This window comes from Nesoenas mayeri (assembly GCF_963082525.1).
Source record: "Nesoenas mayeri genome assembly, chromosome: 3".
NCBI lineage: Eukaryota > Metazoa > Chordata > Aves > Columbiformes > Columbidae > Nesoenas > Nesoenas mayeri.
The window spans coordinates 1,227,714-1,245,095 of record NC_137544.1 but is presented as its reverse complement, the minus strand read 5'-3'; the positions used below and the strand labels follow the sequence as shown (position 1 = coordinate 1,245,095).

The 17,382-nt window shown below is 61.0% G+C and overlaps 1 protein-coding gene across 1 annotated transcript in view; it reads right to left on the bottom strand.

The window, feature by feature from the left end:
- Positions 1-12,158, bottom strand: part of KCNK3 (potassium two pore domain channel subfamily K member 3) — a gene marked incomplete at both ends in the record, with an annotated part of 18,103 nt that extends 5,945 nt beyond the window's left edge. Inside the window, 1 exon segment of the mRNA XM_080341646.1 lies at positions 11,876-12,158. Coding sequence (XP_080197772.1) covers positions 11,876-12,158 — 283 coding nt within the window.
- Between the last annotated feature and the right edge of the window lie 5,224 nt (positions 12,159-17,382).

The following is a 17,382-nucleotide window of genomic DNA, read 5'->3' as shown; positions in this document are numbered from 1 at the left end:
GCACCTCAAGGCCTTTCTTGGTGTGAGGGGCCCAAAACTGCCCCCAGGATTGGCGGTTTGGCATCCCCAGTGCCGAAGAGCATCTGGAGAGCATCACTGGAGAGCATCACTGGAGATCATTGCTGCTGTTACCGGTGCCGGGCTCCAGCCTGTCCCTTCCCTCACTGGTTGAAAAGGGGCTACTGTTTGGTGTCCCCTCCCTGCCTGTGGTTCCCTGTCCCCTCTCCAGTGGCAGAGGGGACACCAAGGCAACACTGTGCTGCCTGGGTGCTGCTTTTCAAACCAGCATCCCATCCCTCACCCTGCCTGTCTCCCCTTTATCTCCTGCCTGTCACCTCCGTCCCCTTCCCAACAGCCTGAACGTCCCCAGCCCTGGCGCATCAGCGGTCGAGGATGCGGTTTTAGGACGCGAGCCCTGAGCGCTGCCCGCGAGCCCCGTCCCTGCCTGCCCTGCCTGCCCTGCCCGCAGCAGCACAGCCTCCCCTCGCTATATTTAGCCCCGTTTCTCCGGGGAAGGGAGTTTTATGAGCTCTCACAGCACGTCCAAGCATCCGTCAATCTACCGGGGCCCCTGTGCTCTTTGCTGGCTTTAGCGGGCGCTGCCTGATCTCCAGCATGTCTGAGGATGGTGGGGAGGTCACTGGGACTCACATCTCCGGCTGATGGGGAAGGTGACAAGGGGTGAAATGCCCCAAAACCCTCTGTGGTTCCTTCTGCTCCCCACCAGAAGGGGCTCAGCATCCCTGCTCCTCCCCATCTCCTGCAGCCCCCCTAAGCGTCCCCACCCAAGGGGTGTCCCAGCAGGGATGCTGCCAAGTCGGGGTGCTCCGGGCTCCCGCTTGGGGTGCTGCAAGCAGGCGTGTGTGTCCCCGGGGAGAAAACACAATGTCCCCAGGGAGACAACATGACATGTCCCTGAGGAACGCGGCCGGCTCGTCTCCTTTTTAGGGCTGCGGAGGAGCGGGGGGGGATCTGGCCGTGGCTCCGGGGAGCAGGTGCAGGTCTGGGCTGGCCCAAGCCTGGAGCAAATCCCGGGCTGTCAGAGGGATGGATGGATGGGGGGATTAGCGGAGCAGCTGCCGGGGATGACAGGAGGGGGGGAATTTGCAGAGGGAAGTGTTGGATGGTTGGTGGGTGCAAAGGGCTGGGAAGGCAGCGAGAGGGTCCCTAGGGTGGGACTGGGTGCTGGAGGGGGTTGGAAGGTGCAGGGAGTCTGGGGGTGCAGGCAGCCAGGACAAGGGGGTGCAGGGAGCCCAGGCAGGGGGATGGGGAGTCCCAGCTGATGACAAGAGATGGACCAGGGTTTTGGGGGTACAAAGCAGTCAGAAAACCATCTCCCTGCTTTACAGAACCACTGCAGGAAATCAGGGCTGGCAGGGAGCGAGGGCTGGTGGCCATAAGCCATGGCTGGTGCCAGGACACACAGATTCACATTATCCCAGAATCCCAGAGTGTCAGGAGTTGAAGGGCCCTGGAAAGCTCATCCAGTGCAATCCCCCCATGGAGCAGGAACACCCAGATGAGGTTACACAGGAAGGTGTCCAGGCGGGTTGGAATGTCTGCACAGAAGGAGACTCCACAACCCCCTGGGCAGCCTGGGCCAGGCTCTGACACCCTCACCCCCAACAAGTTGCTTCTCATAGTCAAATGGAACCTCCTGTGTTCCAGTTTGCACCCATTGCCCCTTGTCCTGTCCCTGGTTGTCACCAGCAGAGCCTGGCTCCATCCTCCTGACACTGCCCCTTTCCATCTTGATCCCCAGCAATGAGTCCCCCCTCAGTGTCCTCTTGTCCAGCTCCAGAGCCCCAGCTCCCTCAGCCTTTCCTCACACGGGAGATGCTCCACTCCCTGCAGCATCTTCATCACCCACATGCCCAGGCAGGAACCCTGCACCACGCTGCCAGAGCCACCACGCTGCTCCTCCTGTGGTTCAGCAGCTGGGGATGCTCCCGGGGTCCTTGCTGGGAGCAGGTGAGGTTCCTCCTGTCACCCACGGCCCATAGCTGGGATGTCTGCTGGGCTAGTGTCTCCCCCTTAACCAGTGGAGCTGCCACCTCATGCCAGCGCAGCAGCCTGGTCCCCGCAGAGGGATGCAGAGCCCATCACCACGGTGTCTGACCTGCTGCAGCTTTCCCTGTCCATTGCCGGGATGATGAGCAAGGTTCAGGCATCCCAGCTGATGGGGGATCCACCAAAGCATTGACCACTCTAGGGGTCTTCAGTGCTTTGGAGCAGCCCCAGTTTCTGGGGATGAACCCAACTCTCATGCTTCCATGCCTGGGACAAAACCGATTCTCATCTTTCCAAGCTCAGGATTAACACAACTCTCATCCTTCCAAGCTTGGGATGAACTCAGCTTTCATCCTTCCAGCTTTCATCCTTCCAAGCCCAGGGTAAACTGTTGTCCTTCCAAGCTCAGGATGAACCCAGCTCTTGTCCTTCCAAGTCTGGGATGAACCCAGCTCTTGTCCTTCCAAACCTGGGATGAACTTGGCTCTCATCCTTTCAATCCCAGGATAAACTCTCATTGCTCCAAGCCTGGGATGAACCCAACTCTTGTCCTTCCAAGCCCAGAATGAACCCAGCTCTCGTCCTTCCAAGCCTGGGATGAACCCAGCTCTTGTCCTTCCAAGCCTGGGATGAACCCAGCTCTTGTCCTTCCAAGCCTGGGATGAACTTGGCTCTCATCATTCCAATCCCAGGATAAGCTCTCATCGTTCCAAGCCTGGGATGAACCCAGCTCTCGTCCTTCCAAGCCCAGGACGAACCCAGCTCTTGTCCTTCCAAGCCTGGGATGAACTCAGCTCTCATCCTTCCAAGCCTGGGACAAACCCAGCTCTCATCGTTCCAAGCCCAGGATGAACCCAGCTCTTGTCCTTGCAAGCCTGGCTTCAGATCACAAAACCCACAGCGCTCGGGTGCTGTCCCCCTTCCTGGCAGGTTCAGCAGACACCGAGGTCACTACATTCCCATGCATTTTGGGGGAAAAGGAGGGACACAACTGCACCTGTAGACACCAGAGGATCCACAGTCAGGAGTGCCCCAGGGATGCCCCGGTGGACGAAAAGCCTCATCCTCTGGAGGTGTCACCCCCCCAATGGAGACCACCCTCCCGAGTGGACCCCATGCTCACTGCTGGCTGGTATGACACAAATACACAGCGACCCCCCCGCTCCCAAAGCCCTTTAGCACCCAAAAGCAACCAACACCTTGAGCCCTCCAGTTGCTTGTCCTGCGCACCCCCTTCTCCTCATGGAGAGACCCCTGGGGGTCCCCCAGAGATGGAGGTAGTGGGTGGGCATTCCATGGTGTAGGTGGGCATCTCATGGAGTGGGTGGGCATCCTATTGGGTGGGTGGGCATCTCTTGGTATGGGTGGGCATCCTATGGGGTGAGTGAGTATCCTGTGGTATAGGTGGGCATCTCATGGGGTGGGTGGGCATCCCTTGGGGTGGGTGGACATCCTATGGGGTAGGTGGGCATCCCGTGGTGTAGGTGCGCATCTCATGAGGTAGGTGGGCATCCCTTGGGGTAGGTGGCCATCCTCTGGGGTGCTGTGTGCCCCAGGGAGCATCCTTCTCCTCTGAGAAGTGCCAGCCCTGCATCCCCCTGCTCCATCGCTCCCAGTAAGGACCAGCAACCTGCTCAGTGTTTAACAGGCACCAGTTTCCTGCTGTGTCCCCTGGGTGACACGAGCTCAGCCAAGGCACAAGTGGGACATGGGCAGTGCCAAGCTCTCCATCACTTGTGGCCAAGAGCAATCCAGGCTGTTCCCAGTTAACCAGTGCCAGGCTGAGCCTGGGGACCTTGGCTGTCCCCCCAGCTGGGGATGGGGACCCAGGGATGCAGGTGGCACTCGGGTGCCACTTGGTGCTGCCTGGGAGATCTCTTGTCTTCATACAGTGAGCAAACAAGCAGGCGGGGAGCGGCTGGGAAAGGCAGCATGTGGCGGCCAGCAGCACCGCCGAGCAAACACAGCCCTGGTACAGGGGGACACGGCGCTGCGTGGGGACACAGGGGCCCTGTGGTGTCTCTGTCCCCTCAGGACGGGGAAGGGGCTCGTGCTGCCTGGGGACAGCTCCTGCATAGGGCAGGGTGGGAGGCAGCGGGAGCAGAGGGACTGGACTCTGGGGAGATGTGGAGCTGGAATGAGCGCTGGGACCACAGCACACTGGTGTCCCTGTCCCAGCTGGGTCCCGCACCTGGAGCAGGGACTGTCCTCTCTGTGCCTTCACCGGGGCAGGAGAAGGGGCAGCCACTCAGCTGTCCTCACACCCTGCCACCCATCCATCCATCCGTCCATCCATCCATCCGTCCGTCCATCCATCCATCCGTCCATCCATCCATCTGTCCATTCATCCATCTGTCCATCCATCCATCCATCCGTCCATTCATCCATCCGTTCATCCATCCATCCATCTGTCCATCCATCCCTCCATCCATCTGTCCATCCATCCATCCATCCATCCATCCATCCATCCATCCGCCCATCCATCTTTCTATCCATCCATCCAGTGATCCATCCATCCATCCAACCTTCCATCCATCCAGCGATCCATCCATCCACCCATCCATCCATCCATCTGTCCATCCATCCTTCCATCCATCCAGCGATCCATCCATCCATCCATCTGTCCATCTGTCCATCCATCCTTCCATTCATCCTCCCATCCATCCTTCCATTCATCCTCCCATCCATCATCCATCCATCCCTTCATCATCCACCCATTCATCCTTCCATCCATCCACCCATCCCTCCATCTGTCTGTCCATCCTTCCATCCATCATCCATCTATCTGTCCATCCATCCAACATCCACCCCCCCACACTAGGACACCACCTCCCCAGTAAGCTGAGGGGGCTGCAGGTGGGACCCACACCCTGAGCTCCCCCCAAAACACAGCATTGGGGTAACCTCCCCAGTATCTCCTCCCATCCCCTGCCACCTGTGCCCCTGCCACCCCCCTGGTCCCCATGTCACCGCGACCCCTTCCCTTGGATTTGTCCCGTACACTTGCGGGGTGTCACCCCCAAATGGACCCAGAGCCACCCCCCTCCCTGCTCCCGGGGGTGCCCAGCGGGAGGGTTCGGGGGTGCAGCCGCTGCCTGTTCCCCCCGGGCGGTGCTGCCCGCAGACGGGGGCCGGACCTGCCGTGGCGGGGGGGTCAGGATGGTGTCATGGAAAATCCCGGCGCCGGCCAAGCGCCCTGTTTGCGCCAAAACTGGCAATTTTCCTTCCATCCTGGGGCTCCGCCAGGCCCCTTCTTGGCCCCCCCGACCCCCCTCCCTCCTTCAACTAAAGGGGGGTGCAGCCGGGCCCCCCACTGCCCTCGGGGCTGCTCTCTGTGCTGGGGTGCAGGGCGGGACACCCCGGCGATGGGCACGGCTGGACACACACAGACACCCCGACCCGCAGGCCGGTCCTGCTGGGTTTTATTTGAGGGGGGACACCCCATAAGCCAAGGGACAGCACAGACCTGGGGGGGGGACACCCCCGCTGCCCTGGGATGGCTGAGGTGGAGAGCAGGAGCTCCGCTCCTTCCTGCACAGGGAAGAGGGGCCCCTGGGGGGTGGAATAAGAAGTCATTTAAAGGCTTTAGGGCGGATTTCTGCCGGGGTGGGGACAAGGACACGGGCTGCCCCCCTGCATCAATTCCACCTGAGCAGAGAGACCATGACCCCCCCATGCATCACCTCACAGGAGCCCCCCGGGGGTGACAGTGACCGCAGCCTCTTGCAAACCTCAGCCCCCAAGCAGCTCCCATGCCGCCCTGGCTCCCCCCGCCCCATCTGCAAACACACCCCCCTGCTCCCCCAAACCCCAGCAGAGGGGGACGCAGCACAAGCTGGAGCATCGTGTCCCCAGAGAGTGACATGATCCGGTGTCCCCCCCCAGAGCTCCTGAGCTCTCACTGCAAAGCTCCTTATGTCCCATTCCTCGGGAGGCGCGGGGGGGGCTGTGCTGCTCCTTCTTCACAGAAACTGGGGTTATTCCCCACCAATTTTTGGCTCAGGCCTTGGCTGCCCCGGGGTCAGTTCTGCACCCCCCGGGCCCCTTCACCCCCACCCCGGGAAAAGTGGATGCAACTCCTTACTCTCAGTGCTTGGCTCAGTTGGGGTATTGGCAGGGTGGGGGGTGCACCAGCGCCCAGCACCATCCAGCAGTGCCCAGCACTGTGCACCAGCACCATGCACCAGTGCTCACCACTGTGCACCAGTAACAAGCAACAGTGCCCAGCACCGTACACCAGTAACATGCATCAGTGCCCAGCACCGTGCACCAGCACCATGCACCAGTGCCCAGCACCATGCACCAGTAACATGCACCAGTGCCCAGCAATGTGGACCAATAACATGCGCCAGTGCCCAGTGCTGTGCACCAGCACCATGCACCAGTGCCCAGAGCTGTGCAGCAACACCGTGCACCACCACCCACCATTGTGGACCAGCACCCAGCACCGTGCACCAGTGCTCACCACTGTGCACCAGCACCATGCACCAACACCGTGTACCAGCACCCAGCACAGGACGCTAGCACTGTGCACCAGCACCATGCATCAGTGCTCACCACTGTGCACAAGCACCGTGTGTCCGTGCCCAGCCCCATGCACCAGCACTGTGTACCAGTACCGTGCACCAGCACCCAGCACAGGGCACCAGTGCTATGCACCAGTGCTCACCACCATGCACCAGCACCCAGTACTGTGCACCTGTACCATGCACTATGCACCAGTGCTGTGCAACAGTAACTGACACCAGCACTGTGCACCAGCAGCTAGCACTGTGCACCAGTGCTCAGCACCATGTGCAGTGCACGGCAGCATGCACCAGTGCCCTGCGCCAACACCCAGCAATGTGCACCAGTGCTCAGCACTGTGCACCACTACTTTCCACCAGTGCCCTGCACCAGTCACCCAGTACCCAGCGCTATGTGCACAGTCATGCACTGTGCACCAGTGCCCAGCACCATGTGCGGAGCCCCGCACTGTGCACCAGTGCCATGCACCAGGGTCCAGTGCCATGCACTGTGCACCAGCACCATGCACCAGGGTCCAGTGCCATGTGCAGAGCCGTGCACCAGCGCCATGCACTGTGCACCAGCACCATGCACCAGGGTCCAGTGCCATGTGCAGAGCCGTGCACCAGTGCCATGCACTGTGCACCAGCACCATGCACCAGCACCCAGCGTTGTGTGCAGAGCCGTGCATCATGCACTGTGCACCAGCACCTCGCACCATGCACCAGTGCCATGCACTGTGCACCAGTAGCCAGCCCCACGCACCAGCACCTCGCAGCAGCAGTGGGGCCCTCCTGCCCCACAGCCGCTCTCCTTCACCTCCTGTGCAGCCAGCCAGGCGGGACCCCCCCGCTGCAGCTCGCTCCGCTCTTGCTCCTTCCATTCACCCCCCCGGGCCGTGATTTATCCGAGGCGGCGATGCCGGCTATAAATCCTGCACCGCAGTCACTTCAGCCTGAGAGCTGCCTGATAAATATTTAAGCCGGCTCATAAATCACACGCCGGCAGAGCGGGGCTCTCCCGCAGCTCCGGCTCAGCTCTGGCCTTTTGGCACCAGACCTGGCAGCACCGAGACCAAGGAACCAGCCCTGGGGTTTGGTAATTGGGGAAAAAAAGACCCTCAAAATCTAAAGAAACTGGGTCCTTTTTGCCTGGGGGATGAACCTTCCTCGCCTTGGAGCATCTCCCGCTTGGCACGTGGTGTTTATGCCTTGCTCTGAGTCAGGCTTTGCTGTTGAGTTTAATGAGGCATCAGCTGGGAGAGGCCAGGCGGGGGGGCAGGGAGGGAGCGAGTATTAATTGCTGTTATCGCTCCGGGATGGAGAAGAGCCGGAATTTATAGCCCAGGCAGGAGGAGAGGACGGGGGGAGGTGGGAGTGGGATGTGGGGGAGGGACGATCGTGCAGGGGCAAGTCCCTGCTACGGGGAGAGGTGCATATGCCCTCATTAGGTTTCAGAGTGAACACCCCAGCCAGCAATCCCAGAATACCACAGGCAAAAGTGGCAGGGGGTGGCCTGATATCTAACTGAGGAGGGAGGAGTGCTGACCCCCTGCACTGCTCTCTATCAGCTCCTGCACTCAGCAGCACGACGGGGGCATCAAAACAAGCCCCCCGCAACGACCGAGGAGCCGCTGACCTGGAAGGGGCCTCTGCGCATCCCCAGGGTTAGAAAGAGGTGAGATGCTCCTGTTTCTTCCCGCTGCCTGGGGTCCCAGCCCTGGAACACAGCGGTACAGCTTTCCCCTCCAGCATGTTAACTCTGAAACCTATCAAAGGCACGTCCGTAAGTGCCAACACTAATTTCAACTGCCGTCATTTTCGGCGGGCATGGCCAGTGCAGGATGGGAACAGAAATGACCAGAGGGAGCGGGTGCCCCATCCCTGACCTCCCTCACCCCCAACCAGCCCCAAAACTATCGTGACCTCCTTGTCCCAGTGGCGGTGGCTCCTGTGTTCTCCTGTGCTGCGTCCCCTAAGGCCAGAGAATCAGGGGGTCCTTCCCTTCCCACCGGTGCCAGTGCCAGGAGGGCTGTGCTAGTACCGCTGGCACCAGAGGTGACCAGGGGTGCATGTCCTGTGGTGTCCCCAAGTCCTTCATCCCCGGGCCAAGCCTGTAGGTGTGAGCAGGTGTGACAGGGTGACTGGTGGGGACACCACAAGCAGAAGAAGGTCAGTGGGAACCCAGTGTCACCCCGCGCTCTCCTGGCCTAGGCGAGGTTCCCTGCTCCCTCGATAAACAAGTGGGGAGGGCAGAGGGCTGTGACAGATGGTGACACCGCGGTGGCATCCACCACCTGCCCCGGCCCACGTGGCCACTCGCCTCTGCACGCACAGCGAGCTGGGGGGGACACGTTTTTTGGGTGCAATCCAGCAAGAGCCATCACAGCCATCCCGGGAGCATGGAGGCCCCTGGGGAGGGGACAGGGATGGAGGTGACAGGGCACAGGGATGGAGGTGACAGGGGACGTGTCCTACTGACACTGGCATCACCGAAAGGGACCCCGGAGCTGGCTCTGTCTGCCCTGCCGCTCCCCTTGTCCCCAGCTTTGCAGGGGTGACAGCAAACCTAAATATCCTGGTGCCCCTCCGCAGTGCTTTGGGGGTCCCCGGGAGCTCCTGGGGGGGCTGCACGTCACGACCTTCGGAGCAGCTCGTCTCTTGGCTCTTTTCCCAGATAAAATGTTTTAAATGTTTAAAAAAGTGGCAAAATATAAGAAGAAACGTTCGGAGTGGGACCCCTCACCCTCCCGGGTTTTCCTGCTTCCCACTCCCTGAGCTGGGGACCCCAATGGGCACCGGAGCCCTGGCACCCCCATTGCCACAGCGGGAGCCCCCAGCTGCAACAGGAGCTTCACAGAGGGGCTGGCTGGTGATTTCCTGGAAAAATGACTCTTTGGTTTGTTTTTCCCTGCTGGAAAATCCCATTTCATGGCAATAACGGGATTTTCTCTCCCCTCTTGCGGCTTTTGATGATTTTGCTGTCTCTGCTGGGCCACGCTGGCCCCGTTCAGCAGCTCCCCCAGCTCCATTGCAATGGGCCAGCTAGGACACCTGCCTTCGAAATCATCCAGATTTTGATAAAAATAGTATTGTATTGTGTGTTTCTGTCCATGCCCGTTCCCCCTGTGCACCCACGGACATTACAGAGAGGCTGGAGCTACCGGGAGAGGAGGACTTGACACCTGCAGAGCAGTAAATCCCAATTTGGGAGCACTCCGTCCCACTCTGCTGTGGCTGGACACACATTTTTTGGGGCTGGGTGTCAACACCCCAACCTCTGAAGTCCCACATCAAGCCCAAGAGGAGGTTTTAAGGTTTGAACCCCCAGCCCCAGCTGGAGGATGCTCTCCTGGGGTGTAACGCTTGTGTCGGGGCTCAGCCACGCTTCCCCGTCCCTGCTCCATCCCTCCCATCCAGGCGACTGCAGGCAGGGCAGGGGAGCTGGGTGTCCCCAGGGGCTGCACAACAGAGTCCCCAACACCTGCCTGCAGCCCCACGGCCCCTCGGGACCCCGCACACCCGCTGGCTTTGTCTCCCTCCTCCGTCACTGCAGCATCCTTTGTGTCGGCTGGCGAGATGCTGCTCGCTCCCGCTCCCCTCCCCAGCCCCCCCGTGCACCCCCTTGCCTGCTCCTCCTCCCTCTCACGTCAAACATAAGCTGCTTGTCTTCACTTTCAAAGCCTTTCCCAGCTGCTCCCGCCAGCCGGGAGAGCCCAGACGCTGCCTCCGCTCAGCCCGCGGCTGCTCCGACACCTGCATCTCGGCCCCGGGAACCAACAGACACCCCAACATCGGTGTCTCAGCCCCAAAACCCAACAGCCACTCCAACACCCCTATCTCAGCCCCAGGAACCAACAGCCACCTTGACACCCTGCGTCTCAGCCCTGGGAAGCAAAAGACATCCCCAACATCCATGTCTCAGCACCCAAAATCAACAGCCACCCCCAACATCAGTGTCTCAGCCCTGGGAACCACCAGACACCCCAACATCTGTGTGTCAAACCTGGTGTCCCACTGGCCTTCCCCTCCCTCCAGCTGCTGCCTCTATCTCTCCAGGGCTGTACCGGTACCAGAGATGCCGGCCAGGGCCAGGCCAACATGTGCCACCCCAGTGCAGCCACCAGCTGTCCCCAAGCCCTCCAGGCCCTCACAGTGTGCTGAGGATGGGGAAGTTTGGGGACCAAGGGCCAGTAGGTGACCCCAGGCAATCCATCGAGGTGACCCAAAGGATAGATGAGTTGACGATGTGACCGGGTGAACACATGGAGCAGCAGTCTGCAACCTGGGGGGGCCATGCAGCCCCCCTACTGTGCAACCCCCCTCTCAAAGTGGGGGACCCCCCAGCAGCTCTTCCCCAGGGACTCTGGTTTCTGACACCCCGGGCACGCCGGGGTCAGGTCGGGTTGGGACTGGGACACCACCCTGAGCACTGAGGCAGCAGTGGCACCCCCCTTGCAGGGACAGAGGGACACATCCCTGTCCCCTCCCTGGCTGGGGGTCCCACCATGCTGGGAGGGGCAGGAGACGGGTTGTGAGGGAACCATGTCCCAAGGGGACCTTCCTCCTCCTCCTCCTCCTCCTCCAGGGAAGGGGTCAGCTGAGGAAATTGCCTGTTTCACTGTGACCCCCCCCGAGCATTTTCAGCCCCCACAGCCCTGCCGGACTCTGCACCCCCCTGCAGAGCTGGAAGGGGGTCCCAGCTCAGACTTCCCCCCCTGGACACCCCCGAACTGCAGAGGGGAGACCCGGGTCCGTGTGGGGGTCCCCAAAGCTGGGATGGGGGCAAAGGCTGCGGTGGTGGGAGCAGGAGGGCGCCTCAGAAGACCAGAGACCACGGGGACGGGAGGGTCGGTGTTCGCCGAGGACGGGGAACCGGGACAGGGGGGATTCCCGATACCGCGGGGATGGGCGGGGGGTTCCGGGCAGGGGGTTCCCAGGGCAGCGGAGCCGCGGGCAGCTCGGGTCGCCCTGACTCTACGGGGACGGGCGACTTCGGGACGATCCGGGCTGGGGTTTCGCGGTGACGGAGAAGCCACCCGAGAGAGTCACCCCGGTATCGCGGGGACGGGCGGGGGGTTCCCGCTGGCGGAGGAGCCGGGCGAGCGGGTCACCCCGATACCGCGGGGATGGGCGGGGACCCGGGGGGCGGTTTCCCGGGTCGCCCCGATATCGCAGGTACGGGCGGGGGGTTTCCTGGTAGCGGAGGAGCCGGGCGGGCGGGTCGCCCGATATCGCAGGGACGGGGCGCATCGGCAACGGTCTGCACGGGGGGTGACCGGAGCCGGCATCCCGAGGCCGGGAGGCGGGATGGGGTCTCCGGGGACATCGGGAAACACCGGGGCGGGGACAACCCGTACCTATAGTAGTGATGACGGTGATGGCGAAGTAAAAGGACCCGGCGAATTTCCACTGGACTCCGGCCTTGTGCGGCTTGAGCTTGAGCACGACCCACTCGAGTTCGCGGTAGCTCTCGGCGCTGAGGTTGTATTTGTTTTTCAGCTCCTGGCTCTTCGCCTCCAGCCGCCGCCGCTCCGCCGTCTCCTCCTCCGACTCCAGCGCGTCGAAGACGGCGGCTCCCACCAGCAGGTAGGTGAAGGTGCACATGATGAGCGCCAGCGTCCGCACGTTCTGCCGCTTCATCGTGCGGCGGCGGCGGCGGGAGGCGGCGGCGGGGCCGTCTGGGGCATGGCGGCGGCGGCGGCGGCGGCGGAGGGACCGGCGCGGAGCGGAGCGGCGGAGGAGGAGGAGGAGGGGGGGGCGGAGGGGGCGGGTGGGGGCGGAGCTGTCCTTCAGCACCACCGCCCCCCCGCGCCCCGCCGGGACCGGCACCGGCGTCCGCACCCGCACCGGTACCGGTGTCGGCACCTGCATCCCCACTGGCATCCGCACCTCCCTCAGTACCGGTACCGGCACCTGCATCCGCACCTCCATCAGTACTGGTACCGGCACCTGCATCCCTACCGGTACCGGCACCTGCAACCCCACTGGCACCGGCATCCGCACCCCAATGGGTACCAGCATCCGCACCTCCACTGGCACGGACACCCGTAACCTCACGCTGCTGTCGGTACTGGCACCTGCACTGTCATCTGCACCCCACTGGTACCAGTATTGGCACCTGCACCCACACCGGTACCAGCATCTGGACTCCCATCAGTACCAGCATCTGCATCTCCACTGGTACCAACATCAGTGATCCCACACTGCTGCTGGTACCAGCACCTGCACTGGCACCTGCACCCCCATCAGTACCAGCATCCACACCCTCACTGGGATGGACACCCATAACCCCACACTGGTACTGGTCCAGCACACACCGGCACCCACACCCCAAGCAGTACTGGCACCTACACCCCCACTGTTACTGGTACTGGCACCCATACTCCCACTGGTACCGACACTGGCACCTTCACCCCATGTGAAGGTGCACTGTCACCAGTATGGGCACACACCAGCACTCTCACCCCAACCTGCACCCACACTGACAGTGACACTGACACTCTCATGCCAAACGGCACCCACACCCTCACCTGCACTGGTACAGACACTCACACCCCCATTGGTACTGGTTCCAGCACCCACACCCCTGCTGGAACCAGTACTGGCACACACCAGCGCCCTCACCCCAACCTGCACCCCCACTGGAACCGACACCTGCACCCCACTGGTACTGGTGCCCACACTGGCACCCGCACATCTACTGGTACCCATACCGATACCCACAACACCTCCGGCACTGGCACCAGCATGCACACCCGCACTGGTTCCAGCACACACTGACATGGACACCCACAACCACACCAGCACACAGCAGCACCAACACCTGCACCCACACTAGTACTGGCACACACCAGAACTGGCACCAGCACCCACACCCACACCAGTACCACCTCTGTTACCAGCACACACCAGTACCAGCACATCCTGTGTATGCACACGCACTCACACTCAGGCACACGTGTGTGCATCCCCTTGCCCACACTTGTACACACACGTGCACATATATGCACACTCACACTCTTGCACACCCATGCACACCTGTGTGTACACACACTCCCTTGCGCACACACTCGTATGTATACGCACACATGCACACCCCAACATAGCCACACATACGCACATATTTACACACACACACACATGTATTTACACACACGCACATGCCCCATGACACACTCCCACATCATACACAGCCCTGCAGCCCCTCTGTCTGCATGGATGCTCATGTGTGTGCACCTCTGCTGTGCATCACGCACGCACGGCTGCAGGGGTGCATGTGGGGCACCCCAAACATGAAGACAGGGTGGACGCTCGGGTGAGCCCCACTCCAGGGGTGCTGCTGCCAGCCTGTGCTTTGGCATCAGCGTTGTGGCCTCTGCTCTGCACCAAGGGTTATCCCAGCCCTGTGTTGCTGTCACCCCCTTGTCCCCGCTCCATCCCAGGCACCCGCTGTGCTCACCGGGGAGAGCTTTGGGAGAACACACCCAAAATACAGAATTCCTGGGTGGTAGCAGGAATGGGTCCTGCCGTCCGGGAAAGGGAAGGATCTCGGCTTGCCCATGTGGCCTCGGGACACATTTCACCACCCGCTGACACCTGAAACGAGGAACAATTGTGCTTTGCACATGTGCTGGCACCTCAAGCAGGCTGCCGGCGAGCAGTGACATGTGTCACCGCAGTGGGACACCCAGGTCCCTCTGGTCCCCAGGGGGTTCCTGCTGCAGTATCGCTGCAGGGACCCCGGCGTCCTGTCCCCAGCCCTGCCCTGATGTCCAGATGCAGGAACGGGGACACACAAATCCTGCCCCAAGGGGGAGCGGTGCCAAAAGTGCTCATGGGGACAGGAATTATTGAATGTCACAGTCTCTGCTGCTCCGCCGCAGGGCATGGGGGGAGGATGCTCTGTGGTCACACTAAATCAGCTCTCAGGGTGGGCTGAGGGGACCTTCCCCCGTGCCAGGAGGTGACAGGTGCCCCCCTGGCTCCCAGCCCTGCTCTTCTGCCCCTCACACCAGCAACATTGCTGTTTGTTTTTCAAGTTGTGCGGGTGAGAAGGAGCAGGAGAGGCTCACTGAGCCCGTCCAGAAGGCACTTTACATCTGTTCTGCACCCCGTGAAAGCAAAAGGAGGAAAACCCAAAGGTTTTCACAGGAGGTAGAGGGTGTAAAAAGCTGAAAGAACAATCACGCAGGAGGCAGAGCTGTGATTTCTTTGCCTTCAGCAGCACAATTCCCAGATCCACGGTCCGTTCGAGCATCCGTGTGCGTAACCAACAGGTAGTGGCGAGGACAGGGTGGTTCCTCACCCAGCAAAAGCAAAATAACTTTGTGTTTGGGGAGGATTCCTGCAGGAAGCAGGAGCTCATGGTGCACAGAGCAGCTCAGCGTTGCAGGGGCAGGTGGTGCGGACGTGCCGGTGTCACCGTCACCCTGGGGACAGGGAAAGCCTCTGCCAGGCTCTGGCCTTTGGCATCATCCACTGCCGGGAGGGCGATGGTTGTACCCGGCTGTCCAGAGGGGACCATGTCACCCTTGGGTTCCTCTTTGCATCGCACAGAGGAGCTGGAATGATCATTTACGGGAGCTGTGCCAGTGGCTGCTCACCAGGGCTGCAGCTCATGGGGTGCTGCGGCTTATGGGGTGCATAGATCATGGGGTGCACACATAATGAAGTGCTGCAGTTCATAGGGTGTTGCAGCTTATGGGGTGCTAGGGCTTATGGGGTGCTGTAGGGCATGGGGCATGTAGGTCCTGGGGTGCTGTAGCTAATGGGGTGCATAGATCATGGGGTGCACACATAATGAAGTGCTGCAGTTCATAGGGTGTTGCAGCTTATGGGGTGCTAGGGCTTATGGGGTGCTGTAGGGCATGGGGCATGTAGGTCCTGGGGTGCTGTAGCTAATGGGGTGCTGTGGCCCATGGGGTGTGTAGATCATGGGGTGCTGAGGCTTATGGGGTGCTGCAGCTCATGGGGTGCTGTAGCTTGTGGGATGCTGCAGATCATGGGGTGCTGAGGCTCAGAGGGTGTTTGGGCTCATGAGGTGCTGAGGCTCAAGGGTGCTGTAGCTGGTGGGGTGCTGCAGCTCAGGGGGTGCTGTAGATGATGGGGTACTGTAGCTCACGGGTTGCTGTAGCTTGTGGGGCGCTGTAGCTCATGGAGTGCTGTAGATCATGGGTGCTGTGGTTCATGGGGTGCTGTAGTTCCTATGTGCTGTAGATCATGGGGTGCTGCAGCTCAGAGGGTGCTGTAGATCATGGGGCACTGTAGTTCATGGGGTGCTGGGGCTCACTGGTGCTGTGGTTCATGGGTGCTGTAGTTCATGGGGTTCTGTGGTTCATGGGTGCTGTAATTAATGGGTGCTGTAATTCATGGTGTGCTGTGGTTCATGGGTGCTGTGTCTGGCAGGGTGCTGTGGTTCATGGGGTGCTGTGGTTCATAGGGTGCTATGGTTCATGGGTGCTGTGGCTCATGGGTGCTGTGGTTCATGGGGTGCTGTGGCTTATGGGTGCTGTGTCTGACAGGGTGCTGTGTTTCATGGGTGCTGTGGTTCATGGGGTGCTGTGGTTCATAGGGTGCTATGGTTCATGGGTGCTGTGGCTCATGGGTGCTGTGGTTCATGGGGTGCTGTGGCTTATGGGTGCTGTGTCTGGCAGGGTGCTGTGTTTCATGGGTGCTGTGGTTCATGGGTGCTGTGTCTGGCAGGGTGCTGTGGCTCATGGGTGCTGTGTTTCATGGGTGCTGTGGCTCATGGGTGCTGTGTCTGGCAGGGTGCTGTGGCTTATGGGTGCTGTGGCTCATGGGTGCTGTGTCTGGCAGGGTGCTGTGTTTCATGGGTGCTGTGTCTGGCAGGGTGCTGTGTCTGGCAGGGTGCTGTGGCTCATGGGTGCTGTTTTTCATGGGTGCTGTGTTTCATGGATGCTGTGTCTGGCAGGGTGCTGTGTCTGGCAGGGTGCTGTGTTTCATGGGTGCTGTGGCTCATGGGTGCTGTGTTTCATGGGTGCTGTGTCTGGCAGTGTGCTGTGTTTCATGGGTGCTGTGTTTCATGGGTGCTGTGTCTGGCAGGGTGCTGTGGTTCATAGGGTGCTATGGTTCATGGGTGCTGTGGCTCATGGGTGCTGTGCCTGGCAGGGTGCTGTGTCTGGCAGGGTGCTGTGGCTCATGGGTGCTGTGGCTGGCAGGGTGCTGTGTTTCATGGGTGCTGTGGCTCATGGGTGCTGTGTCTGGCAGGGTACTGTGTTTCATGGGTGCTATGTCTGGCAGGGTGCTGTGTTTCATGGGTGCTGTGTCTGTCAGGGTGCTGTTTCTGGCAGGATGCTGTGTTTCATGGGTGCTGTGTCTGGCAGGGTGCTGTGTTTCATGGGTGCTGTGTCTGGCAGGGTGCTGCTGCTCCCCCAGCACCAGCTCCGCTCCTCGGCAGCCGCAGCCGTCAGCAAACAGAGCACAACACAAGCTGTCGCCGGCAGCTGCCGCATCGCCCACCAGCGCAGCCCCGGGGACAAGGCAGAGGCCACCTCTCCTCCTGGGGAGCATCCCATGGCTCTTTACTACCCCAAACACTCGCTGCTCCCCGCTGAGCCCCTGAGATGAGCCCCAGGGCACCACCAGCAGCTTCTGTCCTGCTCGGGGACCTCTTCAGACGTGGGAAAGCAGCAGTAAGGAGCTCTCATGCCTTATTCCACCCCAGACTGGGGAGCCCAGCTGCCTCTTGCAAAAGGTGCCCCAAGCGTGCCTGCCACGGCTCTGTGTCCCCCAGGGCTGCTCAGGGGTTCATCCAGGAGACCACATCTCACCGCCCTGCAGAGGGGGTCAAGGCCACTGCCGAGTGCAGGCGGGGAGATGAGGAACCTTCCTGCTGCCAGAGATG